This window comes from Podarcis melisellensis (genome assembly GCF_964234715.1).
Source record: "Podarcis melisellensis genome assembly, chromosome: 7".
Lineage (NCBI taxonomy): Eukaryota > Metazoa > Chordata > Lepidosauria > Squamata > Lacertidae > Podarcis > Podarcis melisellensis.
This window is the reverse complement of record NC_138539.1, coordinates 78,392,621-78,418,938: the sequence shown is the minus strand read 5'-3', so window position 1 is coordinate 78,418,938 and position 26,318 is coordinate 78,392,621. Positions and strand designations below refer to the sequence as shown.

Sequence of the window (26,318 nt, the reverse complement as noted above, 5' to 3'; positions counted from 1 at the left end):
ACCCCATTCAGGATCAGGGAGTCTCCCACACCCTCCTGTCCCCTGTCCCCCCAAAACAGTACTTCTGTCTTGTTAGGATTCAACCTCAATCTGTTAGCCTTCATCCACTCTCCAACCACCTCCAGGCACTCACACAGGACATTCACTGCCTTCACTGGTTCTGATTTAAAAGATAGAGCTGGCTTTAGGCACAGAGAAAGGCTGTTTCATTTTCCCTGCCCTGATTGTCTTTGCTGTGATTGTGGGCTGTATTTTAGGGGCTCTCCAGATTCCCATTTAATCGCACATTTATAATGATTCGGGCTCACGATGCTGTCAGGGCAGTTATACACAATCCTGATTTCAATACTGCCGGTTCCCGCAAAAGTTCTGGGGCAGTCACACGGCTTCATTTTTAAATCAGTGCATATCCTGTAACTTCCTGCTGAAACGTCCTAACTTTTTTTATTGCCGTATACATTCTGATTTACATTTGCCTCATTTTTATTGCACTACAGGCCAGCAATGATGTGGCCGCCTTGGGGAAGAATCACAGAACAGCCAATAAAAGCAGGATAAAATCCACCACTAATATACTCTTCCTGGCTCAAGAGCATGTTGCACAATGCACCTGCAATAAATTACTAGCTTGGAGAGGCCCTTACTGTTTTATTGTGTTTTAATAGTTACTGCAAACTATCCTAGAGCTTGGTCACGTGATTCTGCGGCAGGCTCTGAAAGAGCAGGTCCCTTGAGTGGCCGGCTGTGTTCCTACACGTGAGCATACTCTCTTGTTCTGTAACACAGCATTCCGTCCAGGTGGTTCATATCTAGGTGTCTAGAAAGTTGAGTAACTTTTTTGGATTTCTCCCCGCAACAGGAATGGAAGGTTCAGGCATAGCCGAAGAGGCAGCACTACAACCTCAAACAGTAAACGTTTTAACTTAAGGATCCTAATTCATCACTGATAGCCAGCCCAGGCTTGTTATTCTGGCCACTGAACGGCCATCTATTTTGTGTCCTGCTGTCATTTATACTACTCAAGTTGATGCTGTGTAGTAGTTCATCAGACGCTTGAAAATATTAATTGCTGTGTCCTCTGGCAAGGACTGCAGTTCAGCTACATGTTCTGCCTGATTATGAAGGAACTGCAGTACTGTTTTAGGTTTTTCCTGTTATATACTTTGGCTTGTTGTGTTTCAGAAGTGAGTTTATTAAACAAGTAAAAAAACATTTTTTCTACATATGCCATTGGCTTATCACCTTTGGTTCCCATTGCTAAGTACTCTTACTATTATGCTTAGGGTCTGCATATTTGGGAAACTGCTGAGGATCTAACCAGGAGTGGCCAACTCCCGAGGGACTGCAATGTACTTTCAGAATTAAAATCCGGCAGTGATCTACCACCCTTTTTAGGGGTTCAGGTCAAAGTTGTTGAGCTTTCATTTAGGGAGGGGAAATGCCTCGTTTTATGCCCATTTTGTTGGGGTTCCACTTTGGGGGGAACTTTTAAGGGGGAAGGGCTGTGGAAGCATTTGGCTTCCACCAAAACAGCACTGTGGAAGCATTTTGCATCACAGCAAAAGCTCCGTCTTCTGTTACAGAGATCAGGAGAAATCCAGGCAGCGAAGACGGGGCAAGGCCGGGTGCTCTTATGCAAAAGCAAAGGGAAATGAGCCCGTGATTGACAGCAATCGGCTGCAACCTTCCGGGGATCGACCAGTCGATCCCAAATGACCTGTTGGACATCCCTGATCTACACTATCAGGGGGCTCACTGCCAAGAGTTCTGTAGATCTCTGCTGCTTCTTCACTGTTGCAACTACTTGCTTACTCGACCTCTGTAGGGTTCCAGCCTCATATAACTCTAGCATGTTTGAATCCTATTAGTGCACGAAGGGGTTAAAACCATAGACTAAGCTGTCCTGCCAGGCTTAGCATATGTCATCACTTCCCACCTTGAGAGGAAGTGGGTCACCAAGGTGTTTCTATCTCTCACTATCCATGTGGATTTCAGTAGGTAAGGAGCTCTGTAAGAGAAGGAAAATGGAGTCTGAAACTAGAGTTTTTCTCTATACCAGTAGTTTAGAAACTTTTACATTTTATAGCTAAGCAACATTTTCACTGTCTGTGCATCTTTCCTGGCTGATGACCTTTGAAGAGTTTTGTAAGTAGACCATTTTACGACAAAGTGTGGTCTGTCTCTATGCTAGGGAAATGGGATAGCTTGGGGGTATTTTGGGACTCGGACGAAAGGCACATTTTAAAGGTTTTACAAGCCTTTATTCCCATGCTTTTCTTTCCTGCATGTTTTGTGATGTTAAATCTGTGCTGGGGTTCTCTCACCAAAGAGTACATGCCCTGAACATGTGTCTTGGCTTCCAGGATTCCAGCGCAACCACCTCTTGGTCTGGACCAGTCAACAGTGGTTGAGGAAAAGACCATGGAGCTGCTGGTGGTAGCAATGCTGAGAAGAGAATGAGAATCAAATGGTGATCATGGCAGTGAAGAGGTAGATTCAACAAGGGAGTGGGGACGAGGGGAGGGGACTTGCCTAAGGACCCTCCAAAATTTGGAGTCTGAGCTACAGAGTTAGAATCACATAGCTATAATTTAATGACTTCCCTGTGAAGAACAATTGATAGTTAAACCACTTTGGGAATGACCGCTCCCCACATTAAATGGAGAGCGCCCTTTGCGTGGTCGCGCGCAGCCCCCTGGACCCTATGTGGCACCATTAGCACAGGCTCAGCTTCGCCTTCTACAGGTGGGATGCCTGGAGGTCTCCGCCTACCTCAGCCAGTTGTCCAATCCCGCCTGGGGAGGCGTTGCCAAGGTGATCAGGTCAGGTAGGTCAGGTCCCCACACAATAGGGGGAGGATCTTACCTGGGAATCATCAGTTGGCTCCAGAGCAGAACAGAATAGGTGTCTCTGATGAACTCTCAGCACCCTTAACAAACTACAACTCCCAGAATTCAGTCGGGACTGTTTAGAGGGGTATCATAGTGCTTTGAATGCATGGAATGGATGTAATGTGTCTTTTATCATCCGGCAGACATGAAATAAATATATTCCTTACTGGAATATTTTCGGAGATTAAAAGAGTAATGACCCCACACCGCTAAGCAGTGCTGAAAATGTTCTCCTCTTTTAAACAGCAAATATGTTGATTGCCATGTTGAAAGACTGCTTAATGATGTCAATTTCCAACTCGGCTACATTAAATTTGCTTCTCCAGCAATCTGTCATGCCTTATGTCCTAGTTATGCTGCAGCTCTGTGTCTCAAGGGGAAAGGATAACCTTTGTGCCATTACCATCTTTACACAGCTGGAACTACCACTCTGTGCCCACCAGGATTCTCAAACAGATGTCCACACGAATGTCAACACTCCACGCGTTAGATCCAAACAAGCAGATGGGTTATTTAATTGCAATGCTGGAAAGCAAAATACAGTGTTTTATTGCCATAGCCAGATTCACTGCACATTAAGTGCCCCCACACCCAATGGAAATGGCCCAGCTTGGTCTGGATAGTTGTAAGAGGTTCAGGGGTTTAGCTAAACATGGGGAGACAGTCTTGGGTGTCCAAAAGACCTTGTATACCTGTCTTCTGATTGCTCATTGCTCTTTGGCCCACCAGATTAGTATTGCCTGCTTCCTGTTCCTCTCTCTTTTCCTCTTTTCTTTGAACCATGTAACTAACCGCACGCACAAGGCTGGAGCTCGCTAGCCCAGACTCTGTGTTTGAAGATCCTTTTTGTATTTTGTACTGAAGTGGCTTTTCCCTGTGTTGTTTCTGCTGCCTGAGTGAGACCTCCGATTAGTTTAAGTAGAGCATTTGTGAAGTTTGTGGTTTTTCAGAGAGAGGCAGAGGCAAGGGGAGCACATTGTAAGCACTTAATTCTGGGACATCTAACAGATCTAACAACCTATATTTTCCCTGCATTGCAAATACTGTGTTTTAACCTTTCCTGGGGGTTGTTTTGGCTAAAGACTGAGTCAAGCCCCACACAGTTTTTCTTTAGTTCAGGCAGTCAGCCGTTTGTTTTTTTCTTTGTAGCTCCCCACACATGTGGGACTTCAGGATTAATTGGTATTCACCGGTTATTTCCCAACAATTTAGCCCCCAGAATAGTTAGTGTAGGAGCCAGGAAGTACCTAGCTCAGACCTTGCCTGAGGCTGCTTACATACACCATACCTTTGAAGGACTTCCCCATAGAATCATAGGGACTGTATTTGGTTAAGGATTTTGGAAACTGTGGCTTGCGCAGGGCGCATATGCTTTAAATGTATGCTGTGTACACAGCCTTAGCTATCCCAGGACCAGCCACACAGCAATCTCTTCCTGCATGCATGAAATTATATAGTCATACAACAGACACACACTCTCTCACACTCCAAACATACAATAAAATTCCTCTAAAGCAGGGTTTCCTAAGCTTGGGTCTCCAGCAGTTTTTGGACTACAACTCCCATCATCCCTAGGTAGTCAGGGATGATGGGAATTGTAGCCCCAAAACAGCTGCAGACCAAAGTTTGGGAAAGCTTGTTCTAAAGAAAGAGGAGTCAGAGGTATGTTTTATCTCTGATCTTTGCACTAAGCATCACAGAACTAAGATAATAGAGCTGCAGAGCTGGAAGGGACCCTGAGGACCATTTAGTCCAACCCCCTGCAATACAGGAATATGTAGGTGTCCCATAAGGGGGTCAAACCTGCAACCTTGGTGTTATCAGCACCATGCTCTAACCAACTGAGAAAGCCCATGCCTCCTTCTTAAAAGGCAGCATTTCTACCCACCCAGCAGTGGGGTGAGATGAAATAATGCCTTTTCCTGTTGAGCTGGCAGAGGGCCTATCTCTGGTCTAAGATCAGAGAGGCCTTTGCTGCCTTTTCCTTTCGAAGAGGGCTTGTCTTTGGTTTTATGCTGCAGTGGTTAAATCAGAAACCAAAGATCCCTTTAACTGTTCTGGGCCTGGCATCATTCAGCAGGTGGGTGTGATTAACTTAAAATGGCCTTGCAGGCCCTGGGGAGGCTAATTAGGCTTATGGGCCACAGGTTCCCAAGCACTGGCAAACCATTTTTATTTTCATCACAAATTCTTTAGATTAACGCTGAGTCTCGAAACCTGCAAGAAACAACTCCTTTATGGTAAGATGGAAGTTAACTGATGTTTCCTTTCATGTAAGAGAGTGGCTTGAGTATATCTCTTAACCTCCTTTATCTTTGAAAATACACAGAATTTCAGCAAATCGTTTCTTTCATTGTACTTACCTCTGCAGGGATCATTAATAATGTACAGCAACGCTTCTCCTCTTTTGAATCTGTGACCTTATTACAATGCTGTGGAAGTTAAAAATTGGGAGAAAACAGTAGTGACCTTCAACGAACTATCTTAAGAGAGAATCAAAATTGGCTGTTGGTATATTCAGGCAGAACATGCCCTCTTTATATACGATTACGTAGGCCTGTTCAGTGGGCTAACACCAAAGGCAAAAGCTACATAATCTGCTTTACAAATAGTTTGAAGATGCCATTTTAGATTCAGCATTATTTTGTCGCTTATCAAGGCTGAAGAATTCTCACTATCTTATCTGCCTTTCCCCCTGTTTTGATGAAAATATTTCCTGGATGCTTACATAGCCCCTGCATACAATTGCATGGTGGTTTACAAACAACCACCACCATCAAGGTATGCTAGACCTCTGGCCCAGGGGACTTACAAATTATAATGGAACAACATCCCATTAAATTCTCTCCCTCCACCCTCATCCCAGACAACAGATTTGTCAGAAAATCTAATAGCAAATTATGTAAATAAAGGTAATTTATCTGCATAATTATATTAGTTGCTATTCCCATTGTGGTAAAAATTCCTGCATAATCACTGATGGGAAAAAAAGATAGCAAATAATTTGTCTTGGGTATGTTGCGGAACAATTGCCTTAGATATTGCTTCCTGCAGTTTCATATGGAGTTAAATGGTGGTAGCTAAACTGAATTTAGCTGGCTATGTAAATTACCCGTCTTCTCCTATGTGTAAAATGCTATGCTGGCCTGGCTGTGAGATACGTGTTGGCTCAGAAGTGGTCAGACAACAAAAAAAAAAGACCTTGTAACATCAGATGACTCTTGTATCCCCAAAATACTGTTGTTACATTAAACTGCTTTAGCGATAGAACTGAATACTGTACTCATAAATATTAATATTTTACCTTTAAATAAATCCCTTAAGAAGGACTTGAACCTGGCTTCCGGCTTACAAAGAATTTAATGGATCATTCGCCATCACGTAATCCTTCATGAGGTCAAATGCTTTTTTGGCACCTATCAGATAGGATTGACATTTGAGGGTTGAGTTATAAAGCCTTGATAATGGAGGCATATAATGGGAAAACTGACAGACCTTTAACTATAGCTGGGTGAATAGCACTGCGGTCTTACAGGGAGAGAGAGAATATCCCCCAACACCCCCCCCCCAGGCCAAACTAGATAATATGGCAGCATATAAAGTAATAAATGGCAAATCACTGAAGCAAAAGTCCATTTTTCCCTAAAATGGAGTGTAACAAATCCTCAGCCTGTGGTCGAAAGACTAAGATTTCCAAAATTTCTGGTGAAAATTGATTGCAGCAGAAGTATGTTTTGGATTGTTAGTACAATGCACTTGGGTTGTCACAGTAAAGTATTACTTGGTTAGCCTGGAAGCTCTGGATGTCTTAGAGAAATGATAAGCTGCTTTCATGGGCCGTCTTTCTATTAGAGCTAAGGTAGCCTTTTTTAAAAAAGGAAAACACCTTCTCAGGTTGAGAAGGCAGAGGATATTGCCTGCTTCTGATTGGATTTTGTGAGCACTGTCAACCCTCACCGAATCCATCGTGATTTATGACTCTTTCAACCCCTGCACAGAGGAGGGCTTAAATCAGGAAGCCATTTGAGAGCCTGTGAGCTAAAGTGAAATAAATATTTGGGGTGGAGGAGAGTGAACGAATCCAGATGATTCCAGAACAGGATGGGCAATATGCGTGTATGTACTTGTAAAAACAACAACAACAACCAAACAACCCACTGTTGTGTTAATTTTGAGACTTGATTCTTGAAGGGATTTATGTTCCTCAGATAACAGAGAAATATGTAGCCACACTGTCATGTGGTAACTTCCACCATTATATATTCATGTGACTTGAAAATCGCTTCGGTGGTTGGTGCTGGTTACAGAGCAATTGCTGTGGCGCATGAGAGAGAGACTAGAAAGTTAAAAGAATGACCATTACTGTTGGAGTATCACTGATAGTGCACTTTCTTTTTTAAAAGAAAGTCCTTTTTTTCTTCTGTGCCCGTCGAGAGCCGGCGTGGTGTGGCCAATGTGGTGTGTGGCGTTACAGTGGCTATGACCAGGGTCAAATAAATATGTTTTACTGGTTATTTAGGCAAATGATACTGTGATGCTTATGGGTCCAGCACTATTACCATTGATGTGGTTTCATGTGGCGATGGTAGCATTACTGTGTGGTGGTTTTCTTCTTTTTCTGGATATATTGCTTGGTTTCTCTCTTTTTATTATTGATCTGCTAGCCGCCTTAAATCTTCTCAGAGAATAAGGAGGGCGTTTTTTTTGTTTTTGTTTTTTAAAAAAACGACAATAAAATTTTTAAAAGGGCCTTCTGGTATAATCAGTGTTTATTTTTATTTATTTATTTTTAAACATTTTTTTATTGAATTTTTCCATATTTCATTTTAATTCAATACACATATTCACAACATCTTATTTGCTCAAAGTGAGCTTTGACTTCCTTCTACCTCTCTTTCTGACATCCCTATAGCCTAGAACATATCTTTCGCATTCCCATAATCACTTCTTTATCTATAATCACCTTAAGAAATCACATTCTTATTTATAAATCAGCATCATTACAAAACATTTCACGTTAATGCTACAAATGTATTTAAATGAGTACAGTTTTCTTTCAAATAATAAATAAATTTGCTCCAGTCCTTTTGATATATTTCTTTGGGCCGATTCCTGATTCTCCCCTCTCCTTCGCCAACTCCACAAATTCTACCATTTTTATTCTCCAGTCTTCCAATGTAGGGAGTTCTTGCTGCTTCCACAAATTGCCTATGTTTTTGAGGATGGGTTATTAATTTATTGGCTTTGGAGTCGCCTATTATACTATACTACAACTACAAATTGACTCGAAATGTTATTAATGCTAACCACCTATATACTGTTCATTTCCTAAAATTGGAAGTACTTCAGCCACTTTGAGCACTGATGTTTTCAACCTGCAAGAAAGAGTGTTTTGTTTTGTTTCTAACTCTCAAGTGAACATCCATAATCTCCCCTTAAAATTAACAACTGGTTTATGAAAATCCCAGACCATCTTCTAGTTCCACAGAAATTATCACTGTAATCAGAAATTCTCTTTAGAATGAAATATCAGAGGAGGAGGGGGCTATTTCTCAGACATGCTAAATCAGATACTGCCTATCTCTCAAGCTGCTTGCCTTTGCCCACCAACTTCTAAATTTCAAAAAACCACATCAGGATTCATTTTTAAAGATCAGGTGAAATGCAATAGTTTGCATCCGTCAGCCTTCAGAGACAATGCGGTGCGCCTAAGGGGGGGGGTCAAACAGCTGTGTTAGCAACACCAGATTGACCTTCTCAAGGTGCAAGTCTGGTCAGTGTGGATGGAGGTCCTGAGCTGCCCAGCTGAAGACTCCCCTCTCAGCCTCACTGAAGTCCAAAGGAAAGCAGAGCAATACGTTTGGCACCAGCTTTTGGCTGCAGGAGTTGCTGGAAGGAGTCAAATCCAACCTTCTTAGAGACTCCACATTTCTTTAGGGTTTACTTTTTAGCTTTAGTCTTTTATTCTCATGAAGATTTCCTGCAAGACAGTGGAGGTTTAGGATCAGAGTTTTCCTTCTTTTTTAAAAAAAATATTTTTTTAAATTAATTTTTAAAAATTGTTAAATTCATATGGCCATCCTGACCCAAGCCAAACTGAAAGAAGTGAAAGGTCCCATTCTGAACCAGAATTTGGGACCAACACGTCTCTGCCTCTGAATGTGGCCTTAACCCCTTTATCCTCCTCGGGTAGGTAAAGGTAAAGGGACCCCTGACCATTAGGTCCAGTCATAGGCGCCGACTCCATGGGGCTTGAGGGGGCCCGAGCCCCCTCAAAAATTCGTTTGGGGGGGCTCTGCCCCCCAATAATCTCCGGCGCCCCTCCAGCAGAGCGCCATCGCCGCCCCTCCCCCAGCCCAAAATGCACAGGGAGGGGCGGGCTGCATGCCTCCTGCCCTCCCTCCCGAGCAAAAGCTCCACCCAATTTCCTTTGGAGCTGATTAATAGGCGCAGCACGCTCTCCCCTATTCGCTCACGAGGAGGCGGCGCCACTTTATTTGCCTATTCATGAGCTTATTTATTATTCATGAGCTTTCCCGGGCCCCCCCAATATTTTTTATAAGTCCGCGTCCCTGGGTCCAGTCGTGATCAACTCTCGCTTTATTGGCCAAGGGAGCCAGCATACAGCTTCCGGGTCATGTGGCCAGCATGACTAAGCCGCTTCTGGCGAACCAGAGCAGTGCACGGAAACGGTGTTTACCTTCCCGCCGGAGCGGTACCTATTGATCTACTTGCACTTTGATGTGCTTTCGAACTGCTAGGTTGGCAGGAGCAGGGACTGAGCAACGGGAGCTCACACTGTTGTGGGGATTCGAACCGCCGACCTTCTGATCAGCAAGTCCTCAGCTCTGTGGTTTAACCCACAGCGCCACCTGCATCCCACTCCTCGGTTATTGTACCTCAAATATATCTTCCTTCTCACCACTTCCTCTGCTTCTGATGCCAGTGGAGGGTGAAGAACTGATAGGGGAGCAGCAATAGCAGGCAGTGCCCTCTGGGACTAGAATTGCTCTCCCTCCCCAGCAAGGCAGCGCCTCTGCCCTTAAGAGACCTCAGGGCTCTTGGGTCTTACGCAGCTGTGTAATGAGAAGAGTAAGCACAGTACCAGCTCATGCAGCTGTTGCTTTGAAGCCCTGATGATTCATTACACATCTGACAATTATTCCACATGATGCTTGAAACTGATATATTATTATTTTGCCTCTCTGCATTGCTACTCTTGTCTCCTGATAGCTTCCTGTTTCATTTCCTGAGTGGGACGTTATCAGTTTAATTTCAGCACCGCTTCATCGAAGGGCCCCTTCATGTCTTTTTGGAGTCACTAGAAAACTGATTACTTCCTGCACTATGAAGGCCGTGTCTGAAGGCCTGAACCGGGTAATGGGGTAAAGTGTTTTTCAGTTTGATCTTCCATTTACCGCATAGGAAATAGCCATGCTGTGGCAGCACTGACACCACAGAGTTAATGTGAGAAGGGATTGTACATTTAAGAAGGCCACTGCTGAAAGCTATTATTGAAGGCCTTTCCAAGATGGCTGTGATGCATGCTGGCCACATAAGCTTTGTGCTTCCTTACTATTCTCTGAAATCTATGCTGTCTCCCTGTGGATTCTTAGTGGTCTGTAACTTGGCTTTGGTTATGTACTATCATAGGGTTGCCAGGACACAATTGACCAATTGACTTGCGGCATTTCGGAAATTCCCCCCGGACATCAGTTACGCCTTTGAAATATGGACGTACCTCCCAACATTTCTCTAATGAAAATAGGGACATCGTAGGATTGTATACTGCTGCAGGAAGCCATATTGACTCATTTCCTTTGTATTGTTCCAGCTGAAAGGAATTTTGGTTAGCAGTACATATACAAGACCTACCTGGATTTTTTTTATTATTTAAAAAAGCTTTGGCTAAAATTGGGAAAATGTTGGTATATGTCAGGAAACTGCCATCGGAGAGTCAGGTGGTGGAAGGGCTCAAGGAGGCTAGGAGACCTTCGGATGCTGAGGAAGGAACCAGTAGGGGGAGAGGGAGAGTTCCTGCAGAAACTGAATCGGAGGAATGGCTCCAAGATGTTTCCAGTGAGAACAGCGGGGAAGGCTCGGGACCTCCGCTGGGGACACCCACTCCGCGGAGGAAACTGTCACACAGAGAATCCAAAAGGAGAGTTTCCGTCAAGGAACTCTTATGTTGGCGTAAATTCCGGAAACGCTCACTGACGGATTCTGCCAGCGATTGAGGTGGCCATGCACCCATGGCTCCTCGGACTGGGAAAGTTTAGGAACTGATGGTAAAGCTTGGAGGACTTAAACGCTTACGCACGAGCAGCCCCCTTTTCCCATTACAGTATACTTTTAAAATAAAATTAGACCTGTATGAGTTTTGGTGGCTTTCCTCTCTTTATTTTCATCTCAACATTTGCATATTTAGGGGCTAAGAAACATAGGAGTTTGGTAACTGTTTCTCAAAATAAATGGTGGTTGATTTAAAACTACTTTCTTGACAGCAGTTTCCATCCTTCTTTGTGTTATCAAACCTTTGGTGCGTGCATAGCACATGATCTGGATTCACTGCCGGTTTGCTCACAGGCTAATTAGATACCATGTAGGAAAAGGGATCACACACACGCGCGCGCGCACACACACACACACACACACATTCTGATATCACATAGGGAATAGGAGAACATTGTGTTAACAAGGCACGGAATAATTATTTCAGTAGGCTGAGCATAGAAGTGTTCAATCAAAACTTGTTCTTTAAAAGAATGAAATTTGATTGAACTATTTAAAAGTGTCCTCGAAAGGGGAAGAGTGGACCCCTGTGGGGGGGAAAACTTGGAAAATGTGTAATTTTTACTCATCCCTACTTAAAACTCTGGAAATATCAGATCTTGTGACCTAAACCTCCATATTTAAGTATTACACCTAAACTGTTTTTAAGTCTTATACTGTTTGAATGGACTTGCTTTAGCACACATTTATTTTAATGTTTTGATGGAATTCTTTTATTGTGTATTTTAGGTATGTATATTTGTATTTCTTTAGAACTGGTTTTATACCTGTACACCACTTTGAATCCACCTTGGCAATTAAGCAGGTAATAGTCATAATATGCTTATTATTGTGCTATTTAAGAAACAATGGGATTGACAAAAAAGCATATATCAGTGATACTGCTCTCTCAGCCACTGCAGGCGCTGTAACCATCCAACAGATTCATTTTACCCCTGATGGCACACTCTTCCATTGTCTCTTGAGACAGACGGATGCCAACAACAAATTATATTAATCTAAGATGTAGTCATATTTAGAAAGTTGTGCACAGTTCTGATCACCCCACCTCAGCAAGGTCATAACAGAGTTGGAGAATGTACTGAAAAGGGCAACTAACAGTTCAATCTTCCACATGATTCCTCAGAAGTAAATCTCCAAGACTAACTCCCAGACAAGTTAGTAGAGGAAGGGTACAATTCTAAATGCACTTACTAGTGGGGAATACACCTGAGCACACCTCTGAGTAAACATGAATGGGACTACACTGTAAAATAATAGAGGGACTGAAGTTGCAGAGAACAACTACCAGACTTTTAGAAGACATCTGAAGGCAGCCCTGTTTAGGGGAGCTTTTAATGTTTGATGCATTACTATATTTTAATATTTTGTTGGAAGCCGCCCAGAGTGGCTGGGGAAGCCCAGCCATCTGGGCAGGGTATAAGTAAATTATTATTATTATTATTATTATTATTATTATTATTATTATTATTATTATAGATGACCCTTGGGGTCCCTTCCAACTCTTAATATTGTGGGATTTTATGATGTTTCATTTATATGCAGGTCACATGTTTGGGATCTTTTATTTTAGAAAAGGAGAATGACTACCTGGTAACTGGGGAGGCAATAGGACTAAAGTTGATCAGATTATAAATGGTATGGAGAGAGAGCATAGACTGAAAATTAGGGCCATCCAATGAAACTGGCCAGCACTCATTTCATAATAAACAAAAGGAAATAGTACCAACATACTTAACTTTCAGAATTCATTGCTACTAGATGTGGCAGTGGCTATTAGTTTGGATACTTTAAAGAAGTTATCACACAAATGGAAGACAGGTCTACCAAATGACTTACTAGGTACTATGACAAGCTAAAAGTCGTCTCTATGATTAAAGGGCAGTGTACCTCTGATTGCTGGGGTTCCACACAAGCCCCACCTGCTACGTCAGGGCACACTTCTGGTCTTCCTAAGGCATCTGGATGGCCATTGTTGGAGATGGAATACTGGACCCATTGTCTGATCCACCATCACAATCTTTGTGGTGCTGGGGGGCCTTCCAGATGCTGTTCAAGCTCCACTAATCTCCAGCCAGCCAAGGCAATGGCCGAGCAGCCAAGCAGTCTAGCAACATATTGGGTGGGACACAGATGCCCCATTCCGACAGCGGAGATTCTTGGGAATGGGTTGGCCGATGCTTGGTGAAATTTCTGGAACGGGATTGCAGTACTTTCCTTTCCTTTAGCCACAGCTACCAACAGTATTTACACAAATGCCGATCTGTAGCACATTCTGTAAGGGGACCTTCCCCACGACAAAATGTGATGCAATCCACTATTTACTTTGACTGATCATTCTTAGAAGAACATAAGGAGCATCTCTCTTCTGAATGTCCTGCCTTAGAAAGGGCACTTTTTTCCTTATGCAAAATGTATCTCTTGGGGTTCATTAGTTTTCCTTATTTTCTTTTATCAAATGATCATATCAAATGTTCCTTTACTGCAGTCACAGCTCTTTTCGACATAAGGAAAGCAGTTCTTTAATATGCAAATTTAAGTTGTATAAACCACAGGCATTCATAAAAAAGAAAAGAAATCAAGATCACACAGTTTTGTTTTCAGACTGTTTTCTTAACTGAGAGATAGCTGGGAGCCTGGTTTCTTTACAAAGGGCACCTTCACTTTCATGTAATCTAATAAACATTGCCAAAACACAACTCAGTTATAGGAATATTACAGTGAAATTGCAGGCAGTGTGATGAACGTTGTATCAGCTTCTTATGGTCCCATGAAAATGGTGTTAGCAGAATTAATAGATCACTGGTTAGCCAGCATTACCCTGCATATTCAGTTCTTAGCTTGCCTCTTAAGAAATCTCTGAATGTGCATCAATTTCATCCCACTTGTTGGAGAGACTTTTTTAGCTAAGATCTTCTAAATTATTTGAGCAATTAGTTCAGCCTTGTAAATAACCACTTGCCTATTTCCATTAGTAAATAAGAACAGTCACCAGCTGAGAAGTCAGGGAAGCTTTTGTTGAACTAAAAGAGAGTGGGTTCTTATTTTTCATGAAGGTTGCCAGTGAGCCGCAGAATTAGCAGTGTCCCTGACATTCAGCATTCTCTGCCTCCCAATGTGAATCTCAGCAATTTTTAATCTTTGATTGCAGTTTCTGGCAAGAATTTAAGACCCCAGATTTCTTCTCCAGTCTGGGTTGTAATCTGAACCAGAGAAGTACTTAATTTGCTTTCCTATCCTTAAACTTCCTCATCCAACATTTGCTTTTTTTCTTCCTTGGCTGCAGCAGGTGAGAGGAAACATGGGCCTGCCATTTAATAGATGCCATATTGACACACAATTTGCCTTTGAGCCACTGCTCACATTATGGGGAAACAGGAAGGAAATCCACAGCCCCTAACTCACCCCATTTATATCCAAACAATTTATTCCATAGCCTCCCCAAAAAGCAGTAGGTGTGGTTCCCCGCCCCACAAAAGGTAAAGGTACCAAGTACTGCTTGCCTTTACCCACTGAAATTCAAGAAATACATGCTTATCCTGTGTCATCCGTATCCTGCATCCTACCTTTTTGTTTGATCCTTACCAAGGTCTCTTTAGTTTTCACTAGGGATAGGAAATAAATTAATATTTGTTTTCATTTGCAAGCGAATCTATCAAACCTCCACTTTCTGAAACAATATGAGAACCGAAACAGCTAGCTTTTGAAAATTTCACTTGTCTGAATTTTGCGATGCAGTTCACCAACCAATGTTTATCAAAATGCATATAGTTGGGGAAAATGTGCATAAAAATGAATACATTAGTAAAAAAAACCCGTCATACAAAAATGTGTTGTATTGGGAGGAAATGGCTTGCAAAAATGTGTACTTTAGTCAAAACTGCATACAAAAATGTGTTTATTTGGAGGAGTTTGCACTAAAGCCCATGATGGATAGCTCAGTCAGCCTCTTAAACTGGGTTTGAGCACCACATTGAGTAAAACATTCCTTCATTGCTGGGGCTTGGACCAAATGACCCCCGTTGTGCCTTCTAATTGCATAGTTCTGTGATTCAGAAATGCTGATGAATTTTCATGAGGATTTTTTCAAACGTATTGCTGCAGAACTGATTTTAATATTGGAAAAATGAGAAAGTGGGAGAACCATAATTGACAGCTTCTTTCATCCCTGGTTTTGACTAAGTATCGCTCCTGGTTGTCACAGCTCCTGAATCCTAACTATTCTCTTAAAGCCTTCTGTGATGCTATTAGTTTCCCAGGTTCCCGGTCTGCCAGAGGTGCAAAAAGGTTTTCTCTGTGCATGCAGAGGTAGCTGATGCCTTTCCCTCCCATTGATGGGGTGGCTCATGGGGGCATGCCCACATCATTTTGTTCTATCTGTTTATCTGCTCGTTTAGATACAGCAGTTATTTTGTGTTAAGCCATATCCATTTTGTGTTATGTCACACAATCCATGACACCTATTTTGTGGCTAGAACCCATAGCACTTTTGCAAGTTTGAGAAAGTGCCTACTAGCCCCCAAAGGACCTGTGTTAGGTTTAGCACCCCCACATTTGCTTGCATACTTTCCTTCCTGCAATTTGAGAAAGGCTGGTGGTTTTTGCTCTGCCAGAGTTCCCTTCATTGGCACAGTATATGCCTAAAAGCATATTGTATCTGCGGATAGATGTTCTGCAGCAGGAACATTTCCTGACAGCTTAGGCCATACCTTCACAGTTGTGTTGGGTGGTGGCCAAATGTGCTTCCCTTAGGTCAAATGTGCTTCCCTTAGACCTAAGTAGAGTGAAAATACCTCTTGCCCCTAATTTTTCCATTCCTTTTCTCCTTGCCACAGGCTGGACTGGAAGCAGCTGGCCAGCAACAGCACCAATTCTCGGGATAAAATTTGCTCAGGGAGCATTGCTGTCCATGCTTCGTTTTCAACATCTGCTGGGGAAGAAGTGGCTGGCGTCTTGTGTTCTGCTGTGTGAAACTGGCCTGCAAACACCTTAGCTGGGGGAGAACAGCTTCCCCAAAGGAGCAAGAGGTAGGATAAAAATCAGGGTGGGTGGGGATAACATGTTTGCACTATTATGGCTGCTAGAGAGAACCCTAAAGTAAATGGAACAGTCTTCGTATCATTCTGACATATTCAATATCTTGACCAATGATATGCTAGATTTCTGTAGCATTCTTTAGAACAATGAGAGAAGCATTGGTGTTAATGGACTATTTAATGAGGTTGCATGAATAAGGGGCCAAGAGTTGATTGCCTAAGACAGGGGTAGTCAATATACTTCCCTCCAGATGAATTTAGATTGTTGTCTGTAGCTGATGGGAGTTCAGAAACATAGAGAATGCAGTAAGCTGGGAATCTAGGGCAGTGTTTTTCAACCTTTTTTGGGCAAAGGCACACTTGTTTCATGAAAAAAATCACGAGGCACACCACCATTAGAAAATGTTTAATTTTTTTCCTTTAATGGCAAACAAAAACGTTGCGGACTGTTCTCTGCTCAGTGGGGATCAATCTGCTGATCCCCGCTGAGCCGGCGGATGACAGCTCCGTCTCCGCACTGTGTGTCAGAGATGTCAGAGCCCCGCTGCTCACTATGGGAAATCGGATGAGAGCGGACCGCCTGTCCGCTCTCATCCGATCCCATCTGATCTGATCCCCATCCAGGACGGATGGAAAATAGGGTGGACACAGTCCGGCGCCCGCCTAGTGGGCGAAAATTTGACATTTTTTAAAAAAAATCTTTTGAATTTTTCAATTTTTCCCACGGCACACCAGGCAACATCTCGCGGCACACTAGTGTGCCACGGAACAGTGGTTGAAAAACACTGTTCTAGGGGACCTAGGAAGTTTTGGGGTTTCCTGGATCATACATTTCGCCACTGTCCTACACCAGCATTTTGTGTGTGCATGTGTCCCAAATGTATGGAGAACCGAGGAGGCATGTCTTCTGTATATATTCAACACTGCATATATTCCTTCTTGCTTTTGGCTTTTCACATACTGCACTATGAACAGCAACTCTCCACAATACAGTAGTATTTATTGATAGAAAATCTCAGTTCAAGTTAGCTTTTGTACATGCTACCAACATGTACAATGAAAAAGTATAGTCTGTTGATTCTCATTACTAGTAGTAGTAGTAGTAGTAGTAGTATTTTGCCATTTAACTTGACAACATTTATTTTAACTTTTGGGCGTTTATACATTGCCAAAATGTACTTTCAATATTAATATAGTTTAAATAATATTTTACTCTTGAAATGTCTACTTTTTAAGCTTAATATTGCTCATGGTAGTGCAGTTTTGTTAGTATTATAATAGCTCAACCATTCCTTTCAGACCATAAACAGCATCTTAATAAAACAATGAGCTTTTTATATAGAGATCTACACAGTTGATTAGGAGTCTAAAATGAAGTCTGTGTTTAAATCAAACATTTTTACAGTACAACAAATACATTTTATACATTTTTGGAATCCCTCTTTCTATGTGGGTTATTACATTGCTGGGGTGGGGGGACACAGCCAAGGGTTTGTGGTAACATTTGAAAAACCAACAGACCAACCAACCGACTGACCCACCTACCCATCTGCAAAGCCCCCTAAATACTGGGGAGGTGTGAAGGATTTACGTATGCCTAGCTGGAAAGTGATTTGTTATGTCACTGGAGTTTCAATATTCAAATATTACTCATAAGTATTTGCTACTGCAGGACAAAAAATGGGCAAGGTGGAGGGAAATCTGAAGCCAATGATAATGCAGCTTTTGGCCTTTGGCAAAAAAAAAAAATCAGTCAGGGAAACCAATAAAAAGTTTAGGGATTATCTAATCTACCTTGTGTAAGCTGTCCTTTTCCTATGTATTTCCAACTTCTTTTAAAACGCTGGAGGGAGAGGAAAATCTACCCCTTTCCCTCAATAACTTGTTTAAATGTCCAGCCTTTTTCAGACTTACACATTTTGTCCAACAGCTACATCTGAACCAGTGGCGTAGCGTGGGTTGTCAGCACCCGGGGCAAGGCAAGTAATTTGCGCCCCCTAACCCGGGGCAATGCAAGTAATTTGCGCCCCCTAACCCGGGGCAAGGCAAGTAATTTGCGCCCCCTAACCTGCCGCCGCTGCCAGCTTCTTCTTGCTGTTGCCTGGGCTGGTCTGGTGTGGTTCTCTCCCGCACTCAGCGCTGCGCTGGGCGGCCGCTGCACTGTCCCTCCCCCAGATAGTCCCTCGCTCTCTCTCCGCACCACACGCCTGGCACCCACCCCCTCCACAGTGGGCAACAACCTGGCGGCTCGGCTCGGATTCGCACAGCCAGCACTGCAGTGAGAGAGAGTGAGTGAGCCAGGTAGGGGTAGAGAGCTGCGAGTGCAAGCGTGCCCCCCCCAGATGTTGCGCCCGGTGCAGCCGGCACCCCCCTGCACCCCCCACGCTACGCCACTGATCTGAACTCTTTGGCTTTCTGCCCTTCCTGCACCAAACAGCTGTTCTCCCATCTCCTATTATTTTAGCATTTTAGTTATAAAAAAATCTTATTACCCACCCCCAGCCCCCAGTATTTTATTTAGGGCAGAGGTTCCCCCCGCCCTACATTACTCTCTATTCTGCCTTTATTGTTTTGACTGCAAGGAATGCTTGAACATCTGTTGCACAACAGAACCACTGCATATTGCAGGATTCTGGAACATGTCCTACACTCCTTTTGTGTGGAGTGCTAGCTCAGCTCTTGGGCTCATGCAGACGGTGAGAGCAAACGTCTTAGAACGTGCCCAACACTCCTCTGATGGTGTTATATGACATAGGAATGTGGGCAATAGGCAGGTATGCCATCTTCCAAACCATTTGCCAATGTTGTCACCTAAAAGTCCACACCCGGCTTCCCAGAACCTTCAGGATACATAAACTGGGACAGTTTGAAAGTGACTTCTCTTTAGGCTACATTTGCCACGCTCTGTCAAGCTTGTATTTATGCTATGCATTATTAGTGATGATGGAACGAGACATGATGGCAGCATGCCCATTTGTTCAAATGCAAGCTTGTCCCAATCAAATCTTAAGGGTGAATGTGGAAGTCTAGAGCAAAAAGGTCCTAAATTTTATCTCATGGACCAGCAACCTGCATTCAGGTCCTCCATGTGAGATTGGAGAAGGTCCTCTTATTGGCTAGGGAAACGTCAGAGGTCCCTTTACACCCAGAGCCCAGAAATTCTGTTCTCTTGCCAACAGAAATAGGAAAAGCAGCTGAAATATATAACTGCTGCTGTTCTCGACAGTGTTTTTTTTAAGTCTTTTGTTTATATTACTTAGCTTTTCATTGTAAACCACTTTACTTAATAAGCGTTAAGATCTAAGCTTGTTTGAACTGGATGCCAAGCATAACAGCTTGCTTGCACTATGCACAAAGCAACAGCTCATTGTGGTACATTACTCCTGAAGGGCTTTGGCATGGGAAGCAGCAAGACAGAGGTGGCTGTTGATTCTGGAACAAGTGGGAATCTCATCTTGTTGCACGCATGGCCACCTCAGGCCCTTAGCATTACTGTTTCACATCTGGACATCAACACACACTCACCATCCAAAGCAAATTTCTTTCCTATGTACAATAGACTCAAGTCAAAATGTGATGCTCAGATCGCTGTATGAAATGTTACCAAAGACACTGCTATGCCGGATGCGAAGTAACATTACGTTTGCTTTCTAAAACTGGATAATTTTTGATAACTTACATGCTTAAGTGCATGTTTAATTTCCACCCAGTTAATAATAAAGAAAATAGGAACAACTTGTATCTAAAATCATGGTGTGTGAGAGATATATATATTTCATATACATATGTCCATTGATCCCTTCCTCCAACTAGATTTCCACATCTCACCCCCCCCCCAAGTTTACTACAAAAGGAGAGAGGGTTGCTTATTGTACATTGGAAAGGCGTGCCTGGAAAAGTTAACTGCAGTGCTAGGATCACTGACAAACCATATCTACATTACAATATATAGCTCTGCATCTGTTTATTTCTGCTCTAATACAGGTAGCCATTCTGAAATATTTTCTTATCTCTGGTGATAAAATATCAGGCAAAGATGAAACGATTATCATTGATTAAGAATACCCAACCAGTCACATGCTTCTTAAACCTGACAACTCAACAGGTAACAAACTCAGGAGGACCCCCTCCTGAAAGTCCTATTACATGACCATCACTTATTAGAAACTCAAAATAATCCTGATTAACTTTATATTGGCCATGTAGCTTCATGTTATTGTACGTTGTAGCAAATAGTAATGTAGTGTGTTCACTTCAACATCAGATTCTTCCAACTTTTTTGTGTTTTTAAATCTGCTTCAAGCAATTTGACTCAACAAGGATAACTGTATTCCAGTACTCTGGCCAAAGGCCATTTTCCTTCTGCGTTCAGCATTGCAGCCAGTACACTGCTGGTATTAAATGTTAAATTGCAGTAGTTGCGGTATAATTCCAAAAAAGGCTGTGCATTGCATCACTATGTAAATGATAATGAGTACCATACAATGTAAGGGGATGTGGGTGGCGCTGTGATCTATACCACTGAGCCTCTTGGGGATGTCAATCAGAAGGTCGGCGGTTCGAATCCCCGTGATGGGGTGAGCTCCCGTTGCTCAGTCCCTGCCCCTGTCAACCTAGCAGTTTGAAAGCACACCAACGTGCAAGTAAATAAATAGGTACCACTCCGGCGGGAAGGTAAACAGCGTTTTTGTGCGCTGCTATGGTTTTGCCAGAAGTGGCTTAGTCATGCTGGCCACATGACTTGGAAAAACTGTCTGTGGAAGCGGACAAATGCCGGCTCCCTTGGCCAGTAAAGCGAGATGAGTGCCGCAACCCCAGAGTCGTTCACGACTGGACTTAATTGTCAGGGGTCCCTTTACCTTTACCTTACCATACAATGCAGAACTGCAATATTTTTATACTTACCAACAATTGTCAAATGATGGAGACCCAGTCCCCCCTCTTCCTCTGCTGCACTATTTCAAACATGTTATTTTTCATTAATTATATTACACCAGATTAAACAATGTACAGAAGTGGTCTGTATTTTCCATGGGTTGTGATGGTGGATAGGATACTGTTTAGATACCAATTTACTGTTTGCTCTCTGAAATGTTATATACCTTTATTTCCTTTTCAGCTATGCATTCTGTCATTTTGGTTGTTGCATTCTGACTTCTTCTGGGGTGGGGAATGAACACGGAACCTCACCTAGCAGATGGCCCAAGAGTGTTAACTCACATTTAGGGCAGTTACATTAATCTTGATGCCTCACAGGAGCGGAATCTGCTCTCTTGATTCAAATGCTTGACAAAGAACTGCTCAGTCATTTTCTCACACTGGAGTTTGTGGATGAATGGCTGAGCTTTCCCTTCTTTCCTTGGGGGAAAAGTAAGCAGCGTACTTGGGGCTGGATAACCACGTGAATCCCCAATGATGGTCAGTCAGCTCTCACTGCAAGGAAGGGGCGATACATACTGGAGTTTCCACTGTAGAGAAAAATTTAATATATACATATATAAATAAAAAAAATAACAGAGGCAATAGCAGATGGAACAGTGTGGCCAGATTATCAGTCCACAGTAGCACAGTCTCAAAACTCTTTGTTTTCTTCTTCTTCTTCTTCTTCAAAAAAGGACAGACCACATGTGGTGGGAAGGGAGCGAGGGAGGACTCTCAGCTTGTAGGGGCAGTGATGCCAGACATTGCTCAGAAATTCCTCACCTCTGGCTATTGGGACCTAAGGATATTGGCTGTCCTTCACACCTAACCTAAAGCAAAGGAGGATCGGGATTTCTCCTCCTCTTGTACAATCCCCCAGTCCCTTACAAGTCCTCAGCAGCACTACTAAAGGGAAACAGCACACAATTTATCTGGATAAATGGGGAAGGAATCCCTTTCTGCTGTACTCTGCTGCTATAGCTGCACTAGAGATGAAAATGTTGACCTCTAGCATACTCTCCCACTCATACTGTTGTATGAGATGTTGGGAACTGCTTCTGTGCTAACCTCCCTTTGTTGGTCCGAAGATTACTTCTGCACTTAGCAAGCCTGAAAGTCTATGTATTTGTGTACGAGATTGCATAAAAGGTCTCGTATCTTGTGGAGAGCCTCCCCCACCCCGAGTTTCGTAGGTAGATGAGAATTCTCTCATGTCTGGCAACATTGCAACAGAACACGCTTTATGCTTCACAAACGTACACGCAGAATATTATGCACACATGGGGGGAACATACATACGCACACAGACATACACACACAAGCAAGAATGTGTATTTAGATGGAGGATTCTTGGAAATAGACATTCTTAGCAAATATGGATGACAGATCAATTGTAATTTATTTTCTTTTTAACACTGTATCATCATAAAGAAAACTGGTATAAATGAAAAAATCTATTTCAAATATCTACATCTAAAATTTTAGGCAGTGAAAAAGCACTTCGTTGACAAGGAGTGTGGAATGATGAATGTTAATTGTCAGAAACTGCTGAATGCCTTTTTTTTTTTTTAGTTGCCACAAACAAATTCACATATCAGAACGAACAATACTGCTAAATATTCCGTTGGTTTTTTTTGTTTTTTGTTTTGTTAAAACGCACTGGGGAAAAGAAAAGGAAGAAAGAAAGGAAGAAAGAAAAAAACAACCCCTCTCCCCCCCCCTGGAAATTCATACATATTTCAAAGTTTTGAAATTGAAGCAATATTTAGAACCATAGATGAAGAAACACTGTGGCATTGGTGTAATATACACAATGCGCTTCTCTCTCTCTCGCTCTCTCTCTCTTTTAAATCTGTAATGTACATCAAATACTTTGCAACAATGCATTAACAAAAGGCAAGAAACATCTTGCTGTACAGAGGAAACCTCAAATGCAACTTGAAGCCTAGATTCACAATGGATGAGGAGAGGAAACAAAAGTGTGAGAAGCTGTCCCCCTTAAGGTTTTGTAAACTATTCGTTTTCTTGTGCTTAACTCTGGTCCTACGTCGGCTGTTGCACCTTCCCCTCTTTCCTTCAGCCACATTCAATATACAGCACTATTTGTTTTACACTCTACATACAAGGGCCAACTGCAAAGCTGCCCCCCCTCCCCACAATATATTTCTATATCTATATATATATAGAGAGAGACGGGATTATATAGATACAGAAATACATATACATTTTCCCCCTTTCTAATGACACTCCCGTGCTTAATGTCCAAATCTTTTAGCCATCTAAAAGCATCTTAAAAGTTTTCCACACTTGGTTATCAGGGCCTTCCTATGGAACAGGCTTTTAACAAACTAAATTTGCAGGAAAAGAATGTCTTGTGGTATGCATGCACATGCACAGTTCCCGGAGCCGTTTTGTTTTTGTTTTTTTTTCCTTGCCCAAATCTCAAACCCAGGAATCCGGAGATGCAGGATAGTGGCTTGTTTCGTAATTGAGTTCACTGTAGGGCCGAGCAGCCGAGTAGAAGTCGACGTAGTTCCCGGTGGACTTAAGTCCCAGATGCATATTGTACTCGCTTGCAGGAGGACGGTGATGTACTTGGTCCTCAAAGAAGGACTCGTCATAGTTTCTTGTTGAATTCTGAAATGGCTGATATGGTTCATAATCTTTTCTAGTGGGCTCCTGTGGAACTGGCTGTGTTGAGACCTATCAACAGAACAATAAGCCTCAGCTTGTTAGGTATTAGTGCTGCGATGGGAATCAAGCTATCATTTAGGGAGGAAGATAAGATGCTTCCACTTTAACGATGCTTATTAGGGCTGGCAGTATGAATGCTCCCACATTTCAGCAGCTGCATTCATAATCTCTTAGGCCCCCACCCCCCCGAATTAATTGCACTGTTTTGCTTGATCTTCCTAAATGGACTACTTTGCACTTGCATTGATTACTGCTCCTAACAGATGTTTTGCTTAAAGAGACGGTTAAAGAGCAAAGGGTCTGCTGCAAGGGTCGCCAAGCTTTTTGGGATTGTGGGAACATTTGCAAACCAGAGAAAGAATGGAAGAAAAAGGCTTCGGAAATGTCTCATGGTACATAGCGTAAAGCTGATTCCCTTTCCCAGGCACTTTTCTGCTGTATCTTCCAAGCTCCAGTTAAAGCAGCATGAGAAATAAACTACCAATAGATAATTTTCAAAGTATTAAATTGGAAGAACACCAGAAGCTCAGCAAGATGACAAGGAGCTAACTTCCTACATTGTGCTTCCTGCCTCACATATTCAGGCAGCAAGCTAATTGAAATTACAATGGTACCTCAGGTTACAAACTTAATTCGTTCCGGAAGTCCGTTCTTAACCCGAAGCGTTTTTAACCCGTGGCCCTGGAAGGAGATTATGTTCGTATCCCGGGGCAAAGTTCGCAAGCTGGGAAACCTACTTCCGGGTTTGTGGAGTTCATAACCCGAAGCGTTCGTAAGCAGGACTGTTTGTAACCCGAGGTACCAATGTATTGAGCTTTTCAGTCCTGAGTACTTACTAAAGAACTCTAGAAGCAGGCACACAGGCACACCGACACACAAACATGATCCCTTCTTTTCAGCAGACACAAAAGACACTTCTTTTTTGCTCTGCTTTTAATGACAACAGATGTATCCCCTGATCTCATGATCCTGCTGATCTATACTGCTGGTATGATTGATGGTATTATCTTGTTTTAATGTATTTTTGTGCAGTTGTAATTTAATTCGTTGCCCTTACGTTTGGGGACTTTAGGAACAAAAAGTGCCATACAAATAAATGTCTAATAATAATAGCTATTATTTTTCCCCAGGCTTCAATTTTGAGAAGCTCTTTTGATCTAAGATGTTTAGCAGAGTGCAGTCCAGAGGTAAGGATACTTTTTGGTGTTTGACTGGGGTAAAATATAGCTCATTCCACACAGAATGCCGGAAAAACAAATTGGATTGAAAATGTGCACTCTGCTGTGTAAGATGCTGCGAGTCGGATGCAGAAGTTCAGGCAGGAGGAATCATTGGACTGACCTCTGTTGAACTGCGGTGTCACCCATATAATGGCCAGAGATTGCACTTCAGCCTAGCCAGACCAAGGGCTCTCTCTATATAATTGTTGCACAAGCCTTGCTCCCTCAGTCTGAGCAACTTCTTGCTCAAGTAGCCAAGTAGATACTGCTTTGTCCTACTGTCTTCTCTGGAACCCGACCCTTGACCCTGATCACACCCTCCCTTTGGCCCTTTAAACCATAGTCTTTTGCTCCTGTTCAGACCTTACATGTTTGGATTATCTCCTGCATAATCTACTACCTTCAAACAAGGTTTGCTCAGCAAGGCATGAGGTACCTCACAAACAACTCATAGCTTGCTCCTGCAACTAGTGGTTTGTTTTCCAGTTGCCCTTCTCGTGTCTCTGCCAAATGTCTGGGGTGAGGTGGCCTAGCAAACCATGGTTAAGCAAGGTTGTTGAATTCAAAGATAATGCCAAACCATGGTAAAACAAACCATGATCTGTAAGCTATGGGGCTCACACTGTGGTTTGTTGGCAACAACAACAACAACAAAAACCACCCCAGCTAGTTTTCAAACAAATCATGGCTAATTGTCATGTGTCACCTAGACCACAGCTCCTCCCATTAGCAAAGCCCAGTGAAACAGCAACAGAAGAGAAGCCATCTTCTTTTCCTATATTTTTGTTACAGAAAATGTCAGAACACCATTAACCAGAAATTCTTCAAGTTTTGGCAGGGCATCCTGACATTTACTAATACATCTCAAGACTAAATTATATTGGCCAGATGTAATCCTTTTTCCTTAGCCTTGAGATGACATTTACTTATTGTTTATGATGGCAGATTGGTAAATTTCCAAAACAAGCATCATAACACAGATATTTGTGACATTTACTGATGCTGCTCAAAAAGAACATGGTCTTCAGCAACTGCTGAGTTTTACACTCATTTCCATATTTGACCAGTAAATGTTGGCATTTCCCAGGGCTAGATTGGTCTCAACCAGGGCCAGGGCCCTTCAGTACTGGCCCCGACTTGGTGGAACGCTCTGTCACAAGAGACTAGGGCCCTGTGGGACTTGACATCTTTCCGCAGGGCCTGCAAGACAGAGCTGTTCTGCCTGGCCTTTGGTTTGGACTCAATCTGACCCTTGTGTTTTTCCC

General features: G+C 42.7%; 1 protein-coding gene and 2 long non-coding RNA genes across 12 annotated transcripts in view; 1 reads left to right on the top strand and 2 right to left on the bottom strand.

The window, feature by feature from the left end:
- The first annotated feature begins 1,605 nt into the window (after positions 1 to 1,605).
- The window catches only part of LOC309374299, a 29,768-nt gene continuing 5,055 nt past the window's right edge, over positions 1,606 to 26,318 (top strand). Inside the window, exons 1-3 of one of the 4 annotated variants that reach the window (XR_014170491.1) lie at positions 1,606 to 2,145; positions 16,019 to 16,210; positions 24,964 to 25,020. This is a non-coding gene — a long non-coding RNA (uncharacterized lncRNA). The other 3 variants (XR_014170492.1, XR_014170494.1, XR_014170493.1) reach the window with 3 other exon arrangements.
- On the bottom strand, positions 2,240 to 6,925 carry LOC309374304. Of its 2 annotated transcripts, none has more exons than XR_014170504.1 (5): positions 6,849 to 6,925; positions 6,196 to 6,307; positions 5,255 to 5,323; positions 3,295 to 3,416; positions 2,240 to 2,445 (listed from the first exon to the last, which is right to left on the bottom strand). It is a non-coding gene; the product is annotated as an uncharacterized lncRNA (long non-coding RNA). The 2 variants fall into 2 exon arrangements; XR_014170505.1 differs by lacking the exon at positions 6,849 to 6,925 and adding an exon at positions 6,673 to 6,818.
- LOC309374286 (catenin delta-2) overlaps positions 22,520 to 26,318 on the bottom strand; it is a 213,462-nt gene continuing 209,663 nt past the window's right edge. For all 6 annotated transcript variants that reach the window (XM_081919111.1, XM_081919114.1, XM_081919113.1 and 3 more), the window contains one exon: positions 22,520 to 23,842. In XM_081919111.1, coding sequence (XP_081775237.1) covers positions 23,582 to 23,842 — 261 coding nt within the window. In that variant the 3' untranslated portion in view covers positions 22,520 to 23,581. The remainder of the gene's footprint in view (positions 23,843 to 26,318) is intronic.